This window comes from Motacilla alba, chromosome 2, assembly GCF_015832195.1.
Source record: "Motacilla alba alba isolate MOTALB_02 chromosome 2, Motacilla_alba_V1.0_pri, whole genome shotgun sequence".
In the NCBI taxonomy this organism is placed as follows: Eukaryota; Metazoa; Chordata; class Aves; order Passeriformes; family Motacillidae; genus Motacilla; species Motacilla alba.
This window is the reverse complement of record NC_052017.1, coordinates 67104883-67126244: the sequence shown is the minus strand read 5'-3', so window position 1 is coordinate 67126244 and position 21362 is coordinate 67104883. Positions and strand designations below refer to the sequence as shown.

At 41.0% G+C, this 21362-nt stretch overlaps 1 protein-coding gene across 5 annotated transcripts in view; it reads left to right on the top strand.

Moving 5' to 3' along the window:
* Nucleotides 1-16853, top strand: part of FARS2 (phenylalanyl-tRNA synthetase 2, mitochondrial) — a 232640-nt gene extending 215787 nt beyond the window's left edge. The window contains exon 7 of one of the 5 annotated variants that reach the window (XM_038127259.1): nt 16232-16853. In XM_038127259.1, coding sequence (XP_037983187.1) covers nt 16232-16370 — 139 coding nt within the window. In that variant the 3' untranslated portion in view covers nt 16371-16853. The remainder of the gene's footprint in view (nt 1-16231) is intronic. The other 4 variants (XM_038127260.1, XM_038127261.1, XM_038127258.1 and 1 more) reach the window with 4 other exon arrangements.
* The last annotated feature ends 4509 nt before the right edge of the window (nt 16854-21362 follow it).

Below are 21362 nucleotides of genomic sequence, written 5' to 3'. Positions count from 1 at the left end.
AGCAAATGTTCCTCCTTCATCCAGTTTGACCACATTTGAACCTTTCCCACATGCTGTAGAGCCGCTGCAAAGACCAGCTCTCCCCTTTCACAGCAGAGGGGATGAGCAAAGTGCAGTTCCCCCTTGCTCCATGTCCTACTGCTCTGTGCTGCACCACAGGCTGGTGCTCCATGGGGCAGACTCTGTGCAGGGAGCCTTCATCTCCAAAAGCCCTGGCACTGCATCCCTGAGGTCCAACAGAGAGCAGTTCTGCCCTGCTGCCTGGGAAATCCCAGCTGCTGAGACACTGAATATTCAAGCTGAATTCACAAGGGTGAGAAATCATAAAAAGGAGTGCTCTCTGCTGTATCTGCCTCTTTCTCTTGCAGTATTTTTTAAATGGCTGAGTTGTGCCAAAAGATACAAGTTGCCTTTGAAACAATTTTTAAGTGTAAATGTGACATTTCCTCCACTAATCACACTTTCTTCAGATGAAAGATAATAGAGTTGTCTGATTAGCTCAGCCCTGGGTCTTTGATGGAGTAGTTATCCAGAATGAATTAGATCTATAATGGTGGTTTTAAAAATTATTTTATTTTTCTTTTTCTGTTAGGTTCTAAGCTGATTTAGCATCTCAGTTTGAGAGTAAAAATATTCTAAAATGCGGAAGATCAGTGATTTATGTGTAGTACCCAGCATCCTTCTGCCCAGTCTTCATTTTATTTTGAGTTGATGTCATAAGAGATACTTAAGTCAGAGAATGTACTGTGTTTTTTTCTCAGAACATTAAAAATCCATGCTAATTTCATTCCTGCTAATTCTAAGTCTCAGGACAGCTTTAATTAAAATATAAATGACACAATATTTTTAGTGTGGATGGTGTGTAATTGTGGCTAATGGTTTTTTATTATTAATTTTTTATTCGTGAAAATTTATGTGCAAGTGTGCTCATTTCCATCTTCTTTAACCAAAAGCAAACCACTCAATGCCTTTAGCCAGATGGATTTCAGAGCAGCCCAGTCTTATATGGTAATGACTCAACAACTTACTGAACCCAGTTAGCAGCTTTATAGATCATGACTCAAAGTACCTCATAGTTAAATTTCGTAACAGTCCCACTTAGATTATCTCACATCCTCCACGTAACTGTTCATTAAAGGCAGTCATGCCTTCTCTCAGCAAAGGAGTGATTCACCATTAATATTTCTAAGTCTTGATCCCCACACCCTACTTCTTTCCAACGTTGCTTTTCAGTGTTCAAAAGCCAGCAGTCAGCTTGGGCTAATGTCCCACCATACAGGAGAATAGTTAAAGGCAATGATTTTTAACAGATTAGTCTTTAATGGCAGTAACTTGTCAACAATTTTTCCTATATTTGATGAAATACTGAGAATGAGCTTACAAACACAGTCCTCCTATCTGAGGACGTGCATTATGTTTGTCAGAAGGGACAATTTCACTTGCACACAATGAAATCTGTGCTAGAACAGAGGCCCTTTGAAGGACCCTACATACATACACAAGATTGGCTCAGACCACTGACCTCAGGCTTATCTGATGGCAAAAGACTTTGCAGTGTTGTGAAGTTCAGCTGTCATAGCAGTTTTTGCTTACCTCTTCTCTTGCTGTCCTGTTCACATTCATTCATTTCCTAACTAAACTGGTGTATCATCATTTTTAAGAAGAGGATGTGACTGGCTGCTTCTGCTCATCAGTTTTAAAAACATTGCTACCGAGGGACCTGTCCCTCTTGTTTTGTGAAACATCAGCTGAATCCTCAGCTGGCAGAAAGAGATGTCATGCCACTGCCTTCAGTGGGAATAGGTCAGGAGCTTTGACTCAGCAACTTTGGGGGGCAGCCAGGCAGGGTTTTTCCTCTCCCTTATATCTGAATCTCATTTAGATGTATAGCATGGTTTTACATGAACTCGGGGGAGTAAAGGAGGATGTGCATTGCTGTTTATGTGGATTCAGGGAATTACCAGTTTGTGATTTTAGCCCCTGTTTCCACATGTGTTTTTCCTGGCAGGCTAAGTCTTGCTTTGTGCTGTTCTCACCCCTGCACTGTGCTGGCAGAGACTCTGGGGAGGCCATTCAGTGACTCAGATTGAGAATTTGGTCATTTTTCAGCCCCATCAGTTTGCTATTGTGGTTGGTCACGTGTGCAGCCACTCAGGCAGATGTGCTGGTTTAGGTGCAGTAGGGCAAATCTGAGAAGCACCTGGAGATGGGATTGGAGAAGGATTTGTGCAAACAGCACTGCTGCTTGGTTTTATTGCCTCAGCCAGGTGCTACTGAAATGCTTCCAGTTTGTGGAAAAGAAAGTAGATACAGACTCAACCTTTGAAAAATAAAAACAACAACAACAACAAAACTGGAAGATTGATCCAACACAGTATGGATCTAACCATGGGCTTTGTAGGTGGATGCTGAGCCTCATCCAGATTCTTTCTGTGCTTCCCTGTGTAGTTTCTGTAATGTGTTGTGAAATATACAGAATCAGAACTGCGATCTGTTGAGATACAGGAGACTAAGTTTGTCCCTGCCAGTGCAGATGTGCCAGTAATATAAGAAAGCTTTCATCCATCTCAGAAGTGCTTATAAATATTTTGACTGTCCAAGCCCTTGCAACTTGTGATTTGGACTGGTGCTTCAGCTTCTATGATTCATGGGTTCATTGCAGTCAGGGGTAAGATCCTTTTAACTTTTTCCCAAGTGGATGCTAAAGTAAAATCACAATAGCGTCAAGTATCATGATATACTGTGGATGAAAAGTGTGTGGGTTTCAAGAACAAGTTCTGCAGATGTCTCTCTCTCTTTCTCTACTTCATGCTGCTCAGCAATCTGATTTTTACTGAGTTGTCCAAACTGTCTCTGTGTCTTCACCTTTCGGTAGAGACTACAGTGCAAAATGTCACAGGGTTATTCTAGTCTCCATCTTCTTCTGAATAAGGGCTACAGCGTAATTTCTGACGTCTCTTCCATTTTAGGGAAGTACATTCTCTCACTGAATGAAACACATGGCACCTGGGTTGGTTCAGCCATCTCTGCAGAGAGAAGGTGTCACTGGCTGGGAGGTTTGTCCATGTGAGTGCAGTGGAGGGACACAGTGGATGCAGAAGGAAGCATGAATATCTCTGCAACCCTCTCAGCACTGAATGTCCCATAATTTTCATATTCTTTGGTACTGAGTATGTATTCAAACATAATGTTAGAACACCAGCCATCCTGGCTAGTTATGTCAAATTAGGCAAAGTAGAGAACAAACTGCTGATCTTAATGGAGTGAACCTTCCAGGGACGCTTGGCAAGGGGCAAGGCAGCTGTTCAGGTGACTCCCTGTAATCTCAGAAGGAATGTCTCCTGCCTTGTCTGTTACTGTAGTTCAAATGAAGAAGGATGATGGTTTCTAAGGTCATGCCACCAAATTGTTGCATCTAATGTATAAAACCAATCATGTCTTCGATAACTCTAAAGTCAGTAATGTAAGAATAACTTGAGTTCATTTCAGTTAGCAATCTGAGTTAATGATTGCTGTGTGTGACCTAGACTGAATTACCTACAAGTAAGGCAGGTTTGTGGGACTGTGGTGCAGGAACCTGTGGCATGTAGGTCTTCCTGCTGTGATTCAGACAGTTGTGTCAGGAATGTGATCTCTTTTTGAGGGGAAAGGAGAGTATACAGCTTGAACTTGGTTAAGAGACTCTCCAGTTCAGGGAAGAACAGACTGCAGTATGTTCAAAAGTAGTATGTGCCCCCATTAAGCCATTCTTTGTTACTGTACCAGAGAAGTCATAAATAGTTTTTTCCTTGTCAACTTCATATTTCATGTAAGAACAGAGGAACACATATGCAATGGCACTTTCATGAGACCAACACTTAATCCCTGAAAATGATTTAGTAAAGATCAAGGATTCCCAAAACCTAGCCATCTTATCAGTCCAAGCAAACTTGTGAAGGTTAAACCTAGCCTTTCCAGCAATGGCTAGGAATGTATCACAAAATCACAAAATATTCTGAGTTGGATATACACACTTACATGCGCATATTCTTATACAAGTAGATGGGGTTGTTATGGTGGCTTCTCATTCTGTGCTGTGGAAGGCAGCGTAGGTAGGTAAAATGAAAGGTGGCTCCTTCCTCACAGCTATTGTCTACATAAGGAGCAGGCTCAGTAAGTGCATACAGAACAGCGAGGGAGTGACAACAGGGAACCAGGATAACATGTAGGAATATGAGGGGAACATGGCTGCTTATTCAGAGCATTGTATTGGGGCTCCACGAGTTGAGATTTCTATGTGTTTGTATTATGAGAATAGATGATCTGCAGTGTATCCTAGGACATACAATTTCCTCTGTATTTTTTCAGTCTCACCACCTGCAACAGGGCATAAAGTTGATCAGCTTCTCTGTCAGAAGGCCACAGTCCCCAGAGTGGGGCCAACCTGGCAATCTTGATTGAAGGATTGGTGTCTCAGGTGTCTCCTAGTCCCTGGACTTCCCAAAATTGCTTTGGGGGGAAGAATCTCAACAGGCTTATTTGCAATATTGTTTTGTTAGAAGAAAGACTTCGCGCTTATTTTAAGATTGTTAATGGTTTAAAGTGAACTTGGAAAGCTGAGAGCAAAGGGTTAACCTCTTGATATAAACTCAGAAATGTTTAAAAGAAAGAATGTGGTTCAGCCTATCAAAGATACTCAGCATCTTCTGTGGCTGTTCCTTAGAGCCTTCCTTAAGGCATCTCTCATCTCTGAAGCAAATGGGACAAGCAGTTGAGTGACATTCTCCCTTCGGGATGCTGTCTTATAGAGTGGACTTTTCTGGGTCATTTGTTTGTTTGTTTTGTTGGCTTAGGCAGTGAAAGGTAACTGAGCAGCCTAACTTTGCTGTCCTATGTGCACTCTTTCAACATTGGTCTATAAGGCTAGTGATGGGGTTTCTGGTCTAAAGAGGTTACATCACTTTTAGGGGATAAAAAAATACAGGACGTCTGTTAAGTTGGAGCTATAGGGAGCTATCTTTGCTACTCAAGTAACTTTCTGCATTTTAAAGACTGTTACATTACGTTATGCTAAAGAGTTGAAGAGTACTGCCACCTAGTTCATCCTCCTACTTCAAAACAGGATCAGCTCTACTTATAGCATTCCTGACAGACACTTGTATAACCAGTCCTTTAAGACTTCCAGCAAAGGGGACTTCAACCGCCTTTCCAAGTGAATTTTGAAGCTGAACATTTCTGCAATATGAGCTCATTACTTTTGTCTCCAGCTGCTTGTGAATGTTGATGAAAGATTAGTACCTAACTCTGTGCAACAGCATTTTAGGTATTTAAAGGATGTCTTCATGCTTTCTGTTCTTTAGGCTGAGCCACCTACAGTCTCTCAGTCTTGCCTTGTAACTTGTTGCCAAGCAATGTCACAGGTTCACCTGCAGCTCATGGTTCTGTGTGGTCCTTACATGCTTTATGCAGTGCTGCTTTTCACCCAGCTTTCACTTGTTCTGGTAGAACTGTATCCTCCAGCTTGTTCAGTTTGTCAGGATTATTCTAACCTTGTCTTCAGTTATACTTAGTATTTTACCCAACTTAATGTAATATGCCAGTTAACAAACACTTCTGCTGCGTCACCTCCTCCATTAGTGAAAGTACTGCATCATCCAGAAGCCAGGTTGAAGAACCCTACAAGAATGATCCTTAAGATTTGGCTGAACTGGGGATAACTGCTCCCAGAAGCAACAAATTATTGACAAGTACTACAGCTACTTGCTGTAGTACTGTACACTGTACTTGCTGTAGAGTACACCTTTTTGTGGTAATCACCAGTATTGATCACTAGTTTTCTCATCCGTCTATATGCAGTTCCTCTATGGCAAAAGGTTTAGGAACACGGATGTTTAATACCTCATTTTCTGAACTGGACTTAATATTTTTCATGGTTTTTTTCACCTTTCATTATAATGCTTAGATTTTTTTTTCCTGAAATTTTGAAACTTTGTCTGAAACTACTTGCAGCTGCCAGTGGAACCATGATTTGTGACATGTTGATCTTAGACCATTTTTTCTTACCTGGTTTAACTCACTGTGAAGATACACATACCTACACATGCACCTTCTTTCCATATTACTACTACTTATTGATTTATTAGTCTGTTATCCCTTCATGGATGGAAATTAGGTTGTTTTGACTAGATTTAATCAATACATCCATGTTTTCTATTTTTTTTTTTTTTACTTAAAAAAAAAATCCATTGTGAGCTTACAAACCATTTCACAGAATAATCCGAGTTGGAAGGGACCCACAAGGAGCATCAAGCTCAGCTCTTAAGTGAATGGCCCGTACAGGGATCAAACCCAAAACCTTGGCATTATTTACACCATGCCCCAACTAACTGAGCTAATCAGCTACATCAGAGTTTTTCTGGGAAATTAAACTAAAAGCAAATGGTTCATAGTTTCTGTGGCTTCCTAGCTTTGGGGCTTTTTCTCCATTTCCAAAAATAAACACTCTGACCTTTTTGAAACATTTGGTACCTTACTTGACCTCCGTGAACTCTCAAAGACAACTGATAACAGCCTTGAGATTCCTTCTGCTCATTCCTGAAGTGCTTTAGGGCAAAGTTCATGTCTTGGATAGTTTGAGAACATTTGGTTTACTCTAATGCTCCCTGTGAATTCCCTATTCTGGGCTGAGATCTTATTCCTTCTTTGTTGATACTAATTCCTGCTAGTGGGAGGATTGCTTGGCCTTTTTTAGTAAAGTCATAGCAAAAAGGGTATTTTGATCTTCCTAGTGTAGTGCCTCAGTGGCTTGCTTTCCTTTCTTGAGTGGCAGACCAATAATTTTGTTTTACCAACAAAATGATGCATTTCATTTTCTGCCCTGACTTTTTAATCTCCATGCCCACAGGATGTTTCATTGCATGATGCTCATATATTTTCTCACTGTAGGAGGTGTGCACTGTGCATACTTCCTAGCATATACACATTTTTTATTTTCATAAAGAGCAACCATAATATTAAGGGGGCAACATGCCAAACATGACAGCTAGAGTTTTCTAAATGAATGCTCATTTTGATAGCTGTTAAAATTCTAGCCAGTGCACCTCATTGGCGTATGTTGTCATCTTTTGCCTAGTTTCAATAGTGCTGCAATATTTTCCCCATTGTTCCATTCAAAATATCCAGGGAAAACTCACCTACAAGATCCAGACTTTTTGTCTCTCACAATGGCCAAATGTATCACCTCTGCAAAGGGGATCTGGCAAGAGAGAAGTTTAACAGCCTGACAGTTTTCCAGTGTGTTAACAGTAGTTTAATCTGCTGGCCAGTAGTTCTCCTTACTATGAGGACTTCTCTGAGTTGTCTTTCCAAGGCAGCAGCTGTCAGAAAAATGATGAGAACAGGTTTCTTGTGGCTGTCTGTGTGGAACCACTCTGTCCTCAGGGAGGGAAAGTGGTGGATTTCTGCATCTCAAAACAAATCCAGTTAGCCAGATTAAGGCTCGTAAACCTGACAATTCTGAGAGAAAAAGTAACTTATGAACTGGAAGGACATAGCAAGCAACACTTATTTGTGCAAGTGGCTGTAGGGTTTTCACCAGCTTTGCCAGATACTATAAGCAGCCCCACTGAGAAACCCCCTCTGTTTACACACACAGAGCTACAGATGGTTTTAAGTTGCCTTCAGGTGCTGCAGGCTGACCAGTGGAGCAGGTGCTTTTAATGTATTGCTTTCCCCAAAAAAACAAAACAAAACAAAACAAACAAAAACAAAAAGAAAAACAAAAACAAAAAAAAAAAACCACAAAAATAACCCCCAAAAACCAAGGGGCAAGTGATTTCTTTTAACTTCTGCTTTCTGTTTTAAAGCTCCTCTTGTCTTCTAGTCTCAGATTAACTCAGCAGTTCCTGCTGACTTCTTGTCCCCATCCTGTTTTCTCCTGGTTTGGGCTTCGTTTATCAGTTAAGAAACAGCACATTTGCTTATCCTGATGATGTCTCTCCCCTCTTCCCTGCCCTTTCCACTCTGTATTGGATGAATTGCTTTTTCCTGCCATAGCCTGTTTTGGTTTCCAGGACTGCTGTACAATTGTGCAGTAAAGAAGGGTGACTGGAAGTATGGGTGAACGGGAAGGGTAACTTGGAAGAAGGGTAACGCAAAGGGACTGTGCCTGCACTTGTCCAAGCCCCCTCTCTCTCATCACTTTTCTGTGGGACCTTGGACATTTAGGTTCTTATCTGAGTTCAGAGCCATGTCCATCTTTACTTTGACTCACAACAAGTGTAAAAGGACCTTAAACACCTACCTCCTGGGCCTGGTGAGGACAAAATCACTAATCTTAGTGAAGAAATCTATACATGAGTCTGAAACAGCATTCAGGCATTCCCATGCACTTGTCTGTCATCTAGACCCTGATTTCTGCTAGTGCTCAGTGAAGATACATCTGAATCAGCTGTCACTACCATCCATCTTCATTTCTTAGGAGAATGAATTGTTTTAAATTCTCATATAAATTCCCTTTTTACTTGATTATGAAATACGTTTTAATTTGACAGCAATGTTATTTTTAGTAATACTTTTTGTAGCCTTTAGTATTAACATCTAGTTGGCAGAAAAAACTGCTAAATATTTATAGTTCTCGTCTTTGATCTTTCACTCAGAAGAATTGAAAAGGTATCACACTTAACATTTTTTATTATAAATATTTTAGAAAGCATTTTAAAGAGTCCAAATTCACCTCTCATGTTGGATTTATTCGGAATGTTGGGATGGGTTGTCACTCTTAAATACAGGTAGTTGCCAATGGTTGGAATGTTTAGAGTGATCCTGCTGTGGCTAAGGGCCAGAAATTGAATTATTAACATCATGGTATGATAGAAGGAGAATCAAAACTTCTTGAATCCTCTTACTCGCATGCAGTGGCTCAGAGGGAGATGAATACAATGTCTTTGCACAAGAAGCATGGCTCTACAAAGTGTGTCTTCCAGAGCTTCTCTGTGCAAACAGGTAGTGTCCATCATCCTCTCCAGTACAGACAGTTGCCCTGGAAGGGCACAACAGGGTTGTGAATGAGATACCCAAGTGACAAAGTTCTGCCAGAACCACAGAGCCTGTTGCTGCTGGAGATACCTTCTTGCGCCGCTAAATTACCAGGGATATAGGAGGTCAAGACAAATGTGGAGAAAGCAGGAGAACCAGCAATGGCAGAAAATATGTTGATTTATTATGGGTTTACTCACTGAAAATGTGACTTTTTCTAAGAATTTCCTGGTTGGTAGCCAAAATGCTTCAGCTGCCAGCAGTACCAGGACTTCCAGGTAATGTGTGCTTCTGTTCTCCTCAGTATGTCAATATCAGCTATGCCAGCCAAGTTTCTTTTCCAGAGAGAGGGGGTGATCCATCATAGGAACTTTTTGCCTTAGCCTCTCATGGGAAATGCAGTCCTGCCATGGTTTCTGAACTAAACAGGGAAGGAAAAAGTCAGGAAGCTTAGATGGCAATTCCCTCAAGATAGACTATCCAAATCGAGTTGCTTTGTTCTTTTGTTTGCCCAGTTAGAGAGTGTTTAGGTCTCCAGTGGTCAATTTTTAAACAAATAATGAAAAGTATTACTCCTTGCATTCTGTTTTGTTGAAAACTGGATTAGACTTTGAAAAGCCTTTGACATGAACCTTTTTCAGTCAAACCTAGGGAAAGTGAAGCAAATTAAAACCCTGTGCTGTTCACAGAACAGGTATTCTGTCCTGTCTCATGCTGAGACTATTGGTTTTTTCCTCTTACTTTCAGCAGCCAATTGTTTTTCTATGTTTAGTACATAAAAATAAGTCTCAAGTGCTTTACCAATCAACCTTCTCTAATTTGCCACTGCAATGGGTAGAAGTTTTTTCACTGGATTTTGTATATATGTATCAGAAAGCTTTCTTTCTCCAATCTTTATTTCACCTGTGCAGTCCTTGTATCCTGTCATGGTGATAACTCTGAAAAAAAATAGGGGTTTGTAGCCTATTCTGATCTCACAGGTTTGCACGTGTTCTGATCGTTGTGTACATGGCTTTCTTCCATTGCTCAAAGGCTCAGCCTTGGGAAGCTGAGAGACTCCTTCCATGCGTAGTGTTGAATGTATGTGGCATGGTTAGTGCTCTGCAGTTACTCTGCTCAAAGTTAAGCAAGTCTTGAAGGTATTCAACCTCTAGCCCACTCTTGAATCTTCCTGGATTTAGAGCAAGATTTTTAACTGAATCACTCAATGGACTGGTGGGCCCCTAAAAACAGAAGAGGCCCAGTGTGAAGTGAAAGCACAAAGTTCACCTTGCAAGAGGGACAATTCTCAGTCACATCCAGCCTTAAATCCACGTGAAATGGATTTGTCAGTATTGGCATTGATCAAATATGATGGGAATTCTGTCCCCTGAATTTGATAGATGATTTTCCCAAAGAGATGGAGGTTGGAGATCGAGCAGTCATCACCGGTGCTGGAATCCATCCCCTTGAGAAATGGTTTCATACCTGCTTTACAACCATTGATCATTGCCTTCTTCAAAGAATCAATGAGTCACTGTCTTTAAAATTAAAAGAAAAAAAACAAATCCCAAGGCTTCATAGGTTTTTTCTGCCCTTTGGTGGCAGCAAAAGTCTGTGTGACAGCTTATGATTCTGTGGGTACTCTAATTTTTTTTAGTATAATAAAGAATGGTACTTTTCTTCTTTACCCTCATGATATTTCATAGCTGCCTGCATGTAATGGATTCCATTACTTCTGATGCTGTGAGACTTAAGAGCTTTTTAATAGGAAGTGCTTGGATTTGAGATGGGTTATCTGTATCCTTGGCTGGTTACTGAGAGGATGCACAAGGGAAATACTCTCTAAATTTCTTGCATAACTCAGTCTGTTTAGAGTTCCCTCTGCTTGGGAGCTGGCAGAAGAGATCCCTGCACTGCTCATGGTAGTTCTTTTGTTGGCCTCTGTCAACAAACCAAGGTGATCTGTTGAAATAAGAAAAGGTCTTTATGGGCCAAAGTACAGCTAATTGCTTCAACTGTTCCAGTAACCATTTAGTGAGTACCTTAACAGCCAGGAAACTTTCAAGTGGAGCCTGTGAAAGATTTTTTTTCAATATTTATCTACTTGTATCTGTTCCTGCATGCAAGAAATTAGTTGATAGATTTAGGCAAGAAAGGAAAATGATCGTCAAAGCTTTTGAATTAATCCAACATTTTTGAATACTGGACAATGACTTAGATTGTCCTTATTGGCTATCTAACGATGTCCGGTGACTGAGAAGCTGAAAGTGCTTTCATTTTTCATCCACTTTTCCCTGTCTAAACTAGAAAGTGTTATTTATGTCTTCTGCCATTGTATCCCATACTGCACTCTTTATCTCTCAATAATCTGACTTTTAACAGAATTTTGACTTCTTTTTTTTTTTTTCTGCATAAAGAGAGAGAACCTTAAAATGGAATTAATACTAAAGAAAGAATGAAAAGGTCAAGCAGGTTTCAGGAGTGGTATTCAGATACAGATTTTACCAAGTCCAATTAGAAAAGAGTAAAAAGTCCATTACTGTCTCAGTTTTGTGAAATAGAATAACAATATTTCAGTCCAATCATCACTCAGTGAACATGCATCTCTTTTGAAGTGACCACCAAAAAAAATCCAATAAAGTTGACACTCTCAACACGCATATATTGGCCTGAACTATTTTTGAAGCTGAACCACCTTTCTGCCAGGTGTCAGCTGGAGAAGGTATGCAAGAGAAATTACCATTTCCTGCTTTCTGTGGGTTTAAAACAATTTTTTCGTCTGGAGGTGATCTAATGCCTTTCACTGGCATCAAAATCACCTTAAACAAAAACATGACCCTTTTTAAGAATATGCTGTGTGTACAATGTGTTCTTCCAGAGAGATGAAGTATTAGCATTTGAAAGGACGGATGAGAATGCGTATTTTGGAAAGACCTTTGTTCAGAGAATTACTGCTATATTCTATGTGCATATCACCATGGTAATTGAAATATTTGCCACTGATGAGAAGGTATACAGCACAAGCCTTTTGCCATTTTCCATGATGTGGTTTCTAGCAAAGAGTGCTATTTGTCAGTTTAAAATTTATGGTAGGATATTTAGCAGTTGTGCCTACTGTCATAGAGATGGATGTGGTTTGAAAGCATGAAACAAAAAGGAACAGGTAATGACATCTTCTTCTTGCAGTTTAATATTCTTCCCCATTTCCACTGAAAATGTGAACCATTCTGGAATTGCTGGAGCCACAAAGCAAAACCAAAGCTCTGTTCTCTGCATGGCTTTGTCAATTAGGATGCTGGTAACATGAAACAGTTTATTCCTTCTTCCCATCATCACTGCTTTCAGGACATTGTTGCAAACAAAACAAGCCTTTCTCTTCCCTGAGGTCGTTCTGTGCATTTGCTCTCTGTGAAGGGTGTAGCAGCCACCAAGTACTGTGTGAAGATTTATGTGAGGGAATTACATGATGAACCTTATAGGATACACATTTCCATGGCAGGGATATCCTTGAGGAAACTCATTAACATGACTCACTTAACAGAGAGAAAAAAAAATCTCAAATGCTTGCACTACCATGTGTGTAGATCTTTCATTTTAAATAGTATCTGTAGGAAAAGGTGCAGTATAGGTATCATGGTGAGTAGTACTGCTTACTGAACTGCTTGGGATACAAAGGGGATGGTACTCTTTTTTGCTCTTTCATGCTGTGACCGATTGTCATCTCTAGTTTTCTGTTCCTCAAAGTAAATCCAGCTCTCTAGAAAAATGTCTGGTTTTGTGTTGTCCTCAGCCCTTAAGAACAGGGGTAACCTCCATACAGAACTCTCTGTGCTTCTGTGCTTAAGGCAGATGGAAAGTAGAGCACAGTTAAAAGGTAAGGGGTTTCCTACTCAGTGCTGCCCCTTTTATGTCCTTCTTTCAGTACAGGATGGAGAAATTTTCAATCTTGCTATGGTATTGCCTGTGGAATAGATAAGTGCCAATGCCAGGCATTTATTCTTTATGCAATATTTTGGTTACCAAATGACCCTGTGGTTATGTAATGCCTGAGACAGGTTCCCTAGAACACTGACACGTTTTGCTGTTGATAGCTTCTGGGATCAGCTTTCCAGCCAAGTTACATTTAAAGCATCCTTCAGTGATCTTCCATGCAGGGAAAGCTAACCCACATGTATTCATTTTTGTTGCCTACCTCACCCCTTCATTCTAGCCCAGATACCAGGGTGAGGTTGCTTTCATACTGGTTTTATTAGACTAGTGGCAGACTAAGACCCCTTCATTTCTTGTTCTGCTTAGGTCTCAGGCTGGAATACCCAAACATATACACTGACCTTCAGATGGACCCCACACAGTGACTCTGACCTGGCAGGGACCAGCTCCCTAGCAGATGAAGGCAGCTGAGAGCCGATTCCTGAAAATCATGAGGCAAAGCTCTTTCCTCCAAAACTCATGAAAGAGCATTGGGCATTTTTTCGCTCCAGTGTTTGTCCACAGTCTGAATCCTGTTTCCTCCTGTGGCATCAGAATAAACCCCTGTCTTCCTTCTCCCTTTGAGCAGTGCTTCACTCTGTTCACTGCGCTTCATTACCTGAAAGCCGCAGGCTGGTGCAGAGGAGACTTGTGACACTGAGATCAGCTGAAGCCTAATGGGAGAGGAGTCCGCGTGACTGCAACCGCATGGACTTGTCTGGCGGTGCACTTTAGGTAAATAAGCCCAGTGTGCTCACTGTTAAGCTTCTACATTTTTTTCCTCTTTTTTTTCTTCTTCTTTTTATTTTTTTACCCGGTGAAGCTGCTGCTGCAGGTTTTGGCCTCAAAATTTTGTTTCTCAGGATAGAGAGCCACTGCTTCTATATCGTCAGGCTGCAGCATGACATGCAGCAGAGACTTCATTATGCATAAGCAGAGCCATCACTAAGGTAGGCAAACACTCTGTGGCTCTGCAGAACAAAAGGGAAGTGAGAAACAGAATGAGCAAAGGTATTATTTGCTGACAATAATTGTTTCCAATTGCAGCTGATGGCAGGGATTAATCACCGTGTCTTAATACTTTATTTGGGAGCAGGGGAAATATTAAGGGAGGGAAGAGCTGAGAAGTGCTTTTCCAAATCTCCCTGGAAAAGTTAGTAAATAGTACTCTTGAAACAATGCTTAAAGTTTTGAAACTTGCAGAGTGTCTTTTATTGAAATGGCTTTGAATCCTTATACTCTTTCTTTCTAATTAGTTACAGATATGCAAATAAACCCAGCTAAAAGGTGGGAGAAAAACGTAGCATACAATTTAGCATCCATGTTATGTGGAGTTATGTATATTAGTAGTTACAACTTCATTTTTTGCCTATAATTAAATATAGATTAATTACATTTAATGCAATCCCCCCTTTAGTTCTCTCACACCAGTGCTTAACTTCAGCTGCTGCTAGCAGAACTCTAGTCCAGTGCTGTTTTTTACAACTTCTACCCTTTCTTGATTTAAATACATCCTAAAGCTACTGGTTTTTCCATAATACAGACAAGAAACTATTGTGTCCTAGTCTGCCATATATAATTTGTTATGGAATGAATCACTCTTTAGCATGGAGGGAGGGGGACACAGAAAGACCTGAGTCAGGAGTAATTGTCACTTGCATTTAACCAAGGCCAACCACAGCTTGTGCATACATTAAGCAAACTTGTGTTTACATCACATTAAATAATGATAATGAATTTTCAGCCATGGGATATATTCCCAGTATTTGTAAAACTTCAGGATTGAGCCTGTGACTGTACACCTTCTAAATAGATTTTCAGCCAAAGCAATTTGCAAATGTTTTTGATCAGGTGTATTCCTGTAGCACCTTTAAAAATTGAAATACTACCAGCTCTAAGGATATTTGCTAGCCTGGTTTTGAAACTCATTTCTGTTTTACTCCAATGCATTATCCCTCTCTCTTACTCAAGTTTTTCACTGGCAATGTAGCATCTGACCAAATCCATTTACTTGCTTCCCCGAGGTTTGTCCTTTTGGCTTTGAAGAGGTGGAGCAGAGCAGAGCAACACCTTCCCCAGAGTTACACCTCCCTCTCTTTTCTCAAAGATTACTTTTCTGCAGCATTTAACCTGCACAGGGGAAAGCTCTTGGCTGGCTTTTAGCAGTTAACTGCAGTCAGCTTAACACTTTATGAAATGCAGTTTGCCCTTTCAGGTGCTAGCCAGATTTAACTTGCTTTATCTTCAGAGCACACCAAAAAAGGAGGAATGCTTTAATTAGAAGTAGCTTTTTTGCTGTAAACTGTCAGTGGGAGCAGGGCGAACTTCCCACCCTTGTTGGGTGGGACCAAATTGGTATCAAACAACAATCCTGAGGTAAAAATTACCTGTGCCTGTTCCTAGTAGGATTTGAGGTTGAAATTAATATCTTGACAGTTGTCTTTGTGGATGAACACATCTAACCTTAGATTTAATCAAATAATCATAGGCATACGTGTGGTTCTAGCATGAAGCAATTTTCAGGAGACAGATGACCCAAAGCTTGCTGACTGCCTTTGTGTGCCATTAAATGCAGAGTTCTGCCAGTCTGGAAGCTTCTTCTGCCTAGTACTATCTGGTTTCCCATTATTTTTCCCCTCAGATTTTCTCTCTTTCAAAAGTGAGTGTTCACCTTTGAAAGAAGAAGCTGTGTGGGCTTCATTTGAGACTAAAAAGGATGCCAAAACTGCCATTTAAATTCAGTAACACAGGCACTGCAATTACAGAGATGCCCCTGCAAAACTAGGTGCTCCTGCCTGCTTTTGATGGAGAGCAAGGAGATTTTTTTTCACTCTTACTCAACTTAATTGTTTGTCCTGATTTTTCATTAACTTGGCTTTGCCTAGCCAGCAACTCTTAAATACTTTTCTTTCCCTCACCATTCCCTTTACTCTATTCCTGTTCCCTGTTCTCCTTTGTCTCTTACTTTGTATGGCACAGGGTAAGAATCCCTCCTCTGGGGGTTGTTTGCTCTGGTAAGAAGCTACCACACCACAATACAAGTTGAGGTATGAGGTAGACTTCAGCAAAGTCCTCTGCCAAAATTAAAATTCAGCTCAGTCCAGCCTCTCCGAACTGTGTATCTTAGCATTAAGGTGATTTTCAAGCAACAAGGGCAAAATTAGACCGCAAATAAAAATGATGCAGAGGGTAAGTGTTTGGCCTCATGTATTTGCATTTGCAGGCAGATGTATTTATGAGTCCTCTTTTGGTTTGTGTTTTGTAGGACGAAGAAGGTCAGCCACTGCTACCGTATCATTTACCGGCACCCGGAGAGGACGCTAACGCAGGACGAGGTGCATCGCATCCATCAGGCTATTGAGGAGTCAGCAGTTCGGGAGCTTGGGGTGGAGGGCAGGTTCTAGCAGTGCTGCTCTGGAGCCCTGAGGACAGTCGCTTTTTTCTTTCTTTTTTTTTTTCCTTTTCTTTTCTTTCTTTTTTTTTTTCTTTCCTTTTTTTTTTTTTTTTGGGGGGGGTGGTTTTAGGTCACAAGTAGAGAGATGGGGTTTGTGACTGAACACAGAAAGCGATTGATGAATGGGCAATGGTAAAACTGGCAGGTAATAAACATTACTACTGAGAAATCATTGATGAAACGCTGGTGCTTTATTTTAAGAAATGGGGGAACAGCAGTAATGTAAGATTTCCCTCCTGTTACGATAAGAAATACACAGCCTGGTGGTTTTCTGTGTTGTTAATTGGTCCCTGGGTTCCATTAAACTGTAAATACTTGGCATTATTTCTGTGTTGACAGGATCTTCTGTCCATGTAACAAGTGAAGCAAATCAGAGACACAGATTAGTTCAGGGAAGAAAAACCCATCCTGCCCCACCCCACCCCCAATCCCAGCTTTTTTTTTTTTTTTTTTCTTTTTTTTAATAAGAGATGTCAGATTATTTTTCAAGAAACCTTCCAAGAAGTACTTCCTGGGAAGTTTGGCTCTCTTACCTTCAGAACCCATGGGTGTTGCTTTCATCAGCTACAGAGAAGGAAGAAGGAGCCAGTGTGGCTTGGGCCAGGCTTGGCTGTCTTCAAATGCTGGGTCATTGGCAAGTTTTTCCTGTTAGATCCTCTTGCTCCCACAAAGCTGAGCAGAGCTTAGTGAGGTGCTCCAAGCTGTGCCACCTTCACCAGGGAAGAAGCTGCCTTGTCTCACTTCTCTTTGCATAGACACCAGTTCAAGATAAGTCTCCTCCCCTGTCACCATCAAAGTGTTGATATCACCTATGGCAGGATGGCAGTAAATAGAAACTCTTCCCTACAATGCCCTGAAAAGCAGCTGCCTTGATCTCTCACAGATCTTGCTATCTAGCAGCAGTGTCTGCTCAGAAATTCGACCTTTAAGGCTGGAAACCAAACTAAAATGGGATCTGCTGCTGTTTGAGGCTCCAGATGCTTTACAAGATGCTTGCCTTTTTCATTGCAGGTTATAATAAGTAAATTCGGGTGGTGGTATGGTGCTAGGTCCTGTAGAAATGTTCAAATGATCTGATAAATACTTGATGAGCCATTGCAGATGCTGATATGGAATATGGGACCTGTTTTGGCTTGTGATAGCATTTCATGCAGTCTTGCAGGTCACATCTGGTTGCTGTGCAGACAACATTCCCTCCTTCAGGGAAGAAGGTGGTAAAAATGCTGCAATAAACAGCATCTAACACTGATTTATACCTTATCAAGAAACATCTGTGCAGCAGGCTTGTACTCAACCATACGAAGCCAGTTACTATTGCAGATGTGACAGAGGCAGAGAGCTCATTTTAATTTCATTACTCAACATATTTAGCTGTGTAAACAAATCCTAATCTAAATCGCTGTTGTGTTATCCAAATAACTTGATTATGAAAACAGTATGCTAGACTTTCTACAAGGCAAAAAGAATGGGTGCCATTTAGGCATCAGAAAAACCTACGTGGTTATTTTTAAACCATCATCCACTAAAATACATAAATGCAACCTAGTCCATTTGATGTTTCTTAGTCTCCTTAATCCTTCACCTTTTCAGAATTCTCAGTAATGACATGAGGAGGAGGAGAAGACTTCCCTGAACTGCACTGAGCAGTACTTGTCCCAAGACAGGGCGTGATTGATGCTGCCACACAGGGCAGCAGATAATGTGGATCTTAATTGATGAAATTGTCTCTGGAGAGAGTACCGTAACCTGTGTGCTGTATGAAAGAACTAAGTCTCTTGGGAAAACAGGAGAGCATGTGTGGTGAAGTAGGTCACAAGATTTCCCTTTTAATTTATTGATTAGTGAGGTTTCCCTTTTCTACTCCCCAAATCTTTCAGTTCTTCTTTGATTCTGATCAGCCAGTTTGGAGGGCATAGAAATCTGGGGGAAACAAGGAGGAGAAGATTGGACATGGAGCCTTTTTCACTGCAGCCACAAGACTTCATGTCTGGCTTTGCAAGGCAGTTTGGATGTTCTAGGATCAGCCCATATCCAGTCACAAACATCAGCTATGTTTGACTCAATGATTTTAGAGCTCTTTTCCAAGCTAAACAATTCTGTGAATCTCAGTGTCTGAATTGCACTCTAGTGAGCACAGGCTTCCTGCAACAGCCAGGTCTTGATGGAGTAGTGTTATCCTTTGAAACCTGAAAAGTTAATCTCACAAGCTAATAGCATAAGGGGGAAATGGAAAGCTTTCCCTGAAGGTGACTTGACACCATGGGATCATCTTCTGCAGTACATGTTTTCATAGGAGCAACTTTCAGGCAATAACATGAACAATTAAGATTAAAAACCAAACAGCCTCTTCAGGAGCAAGCGTGATTCGGTCATATGAAGGCTTGAAAAATCATATGGGCTGGCTGTGAGCACAGTATAAATACTTGGGTATGTTTAGCTTAAGTAAGCCTTTGTCATATATGTTCTAGGATTAACCTACTCTGAAGACCTATTGTTCTGGCAAGGATTCACCACAAGCAGCAAAGCAGACCTCAGATCAAAAGGCATCAGTGTTGCACTTTTATGCTCCTGTCCTCTGGAAAATATGATCTTCCCTTCAAAGCTTGACCTTAATTTTACTGGGAAATTTGCTATGGATAGTAGTAAAGTCTCAAACCATGTGATCCCTTGTGGGTGCCGACAGAGAGCCCATTAGAATTGCAAGGTTGTGAAAGCCATTAATTATTTTACTGCTGGTCAGAGATACAGGATGCCAACAGGACCTCAGAGACTGGACTGACCCTGGTGGGAATATGACTGAGGAAAGTCCTTGGGACAGTCAGTGACCAACTCTGTCAAAGAAAGGGCTGCCCTCTGCTGTCACTTGGCTTTTCTCAAGGCATATTTAGCACAAAGGTGGGTGAACTGGCTTGAAGACCAACAACAACGTCGCTGCTAAGGTAAGATTCCTTGCTGGTCTCTGCTACCCTATAATCTGTCTCATGAGTATCCCCCAGCCTTGGATGAGCTCCAAGTCTAGTGAAGGGGGCTGAGTTCCCAAATATGAATGTGATACCATGCCATGTGGAAATATTAAGGGAAGCAGCAATTAAGTAATTAGTGGGCATGCTGACTGGCTAGTGACAGGCACGATGCACTGCTTCTTGTTTTTATCAGCTCCTTGTTTATGTTTTTGTGTGCCTCTGGATTTTATATCAGCATCCTTTAATAAAAGAGGGAAAAGTCAATTGTAGCAAAAGAATCTACAGGAGTGCTGGCTGGGCATCTGTGTGACTGAACAGTATGTACTGTGTGAATGTTGTGGGTGCTGGTTTTCTCCCTAATTGCCATTGGTTTTCAAGCTGTGATTCCTGAAGGACTAAAGATTTAGTTTTAGCACCCAGTTTGGGATCTTCCCAGTAAAAGGTAGCAGGTGCACTAAGTCTTACCTGGTTCTGATGTTCTTTTTAAAGGCGCTGCAATGGAAAGGTGGTGTGATCTGGATAGGCAGGAAATGGCTCTATGTTTTTACCCTTGAGACTGCAGTCACCTCTGCCATGGTATTGCAAGGTGTGATCAGTCACACAAATCTGAAATCAGTTTTCTACTGGGAATCCGCACTATATTAGTAAACCACAAGTGGTCATTATTGCCCTTCCTCTGAGCGTGTTACTGCTGTGCCTTCTGCAGCTGGTGGCTGTACTGCAGCACTGACTTTACTGACTTCTTACTCTGCACCTGTATTGAGTTTCTCAACTACTGACATATTGGTCTCAGCCCTTGAATAATTTTGTGTAGGGGTTAACTTTTTGTAAAAAAAATGGGGAAAAAAAAAAAAAAGTTGTGGGCTTTTTGTGTGTTTGGTAGTTTTTATCCACAGCGATTGGTGCATTTCACCTGTCCCAGGAAAACTCACAGTCAAGATGGGACTCTTTGGTGGTTCATTGAAGTAAACACAGGGAGTCTTGCCCTGAAAAACACAGTTATGTCAGTCTCATTGAGTTCATATTTGGGCAAAACTAAAGAACCTTGTCTTCATGATGGGTTGACCGAAGGTTGACTGGTGCTCGTTAGTTAAGCCAGGGTCAGAAAGCACTCTGTGTCACCACCACCACCCCAAACACACACAGAAGCAGTTTTATGCACAAGGACATTCTGTCAGATTCAGTGTGAGCCTATAAAATGATAGTGCTGGGTATTTCAGGCTTGCTAGTTGGTGAACTATCTCCATCTGAATTGTTATCATCTGGGAGAGAAAATGGGTTTGTACTTCAGCTGTGAAATAAGTAGCCATATTTTTAAAGCTCAGAGCTCTCTTCAGCTACTGTCTGCTGTGTCTTTGCTCAGAGATGACTGTTTCTGTAAAACAGATTTGATTTCTGTGTAGAACAGGCCATATTGACTAATTACACACATCCTGATCAAATTTTAAGATATGTGAGTGTTGTCTCTGAAGTGCCACCAAAACTGAGGCAGTCTTGTGATGACCTTGAACAAATTTGTAGGGTACACAAGAAACCAGCCATTGGTACTTGCTACCTGCTTTTAAATGTTGGTACAACCACATCAGAATTTTAAGCTGAGTTATCTCAGAGGAGACAACTGCAGTTCAACACAGAGCATGGACATATGCTGGGTGAAGGCACTGACTTCTCCAGACTGTGTTGTATAAGGTTTGATCATCATTAACATCTGATGCATGCAAATGTTTGGCAGTTGTCATGCTTTTGTGCTTTTGTCAGATGGCCTCTGTTATTCTATTTATGCCCACTGTTAACTAAGTACAGTCTGGTTTAGTCTGCCTTTTTTACTTGGACTTATGACACGACCTTGCTTTCTCATTTCAGTTTTGCTTACTTTCTCATACAGTTCTTGCTGTTGAAATTTGGTATAACTTTGGTGAAGAAACAGTGCCAGGCTGCAGGCAGGGAGATTTATTGTGCCACAGCCTAAAGCCTGTCCT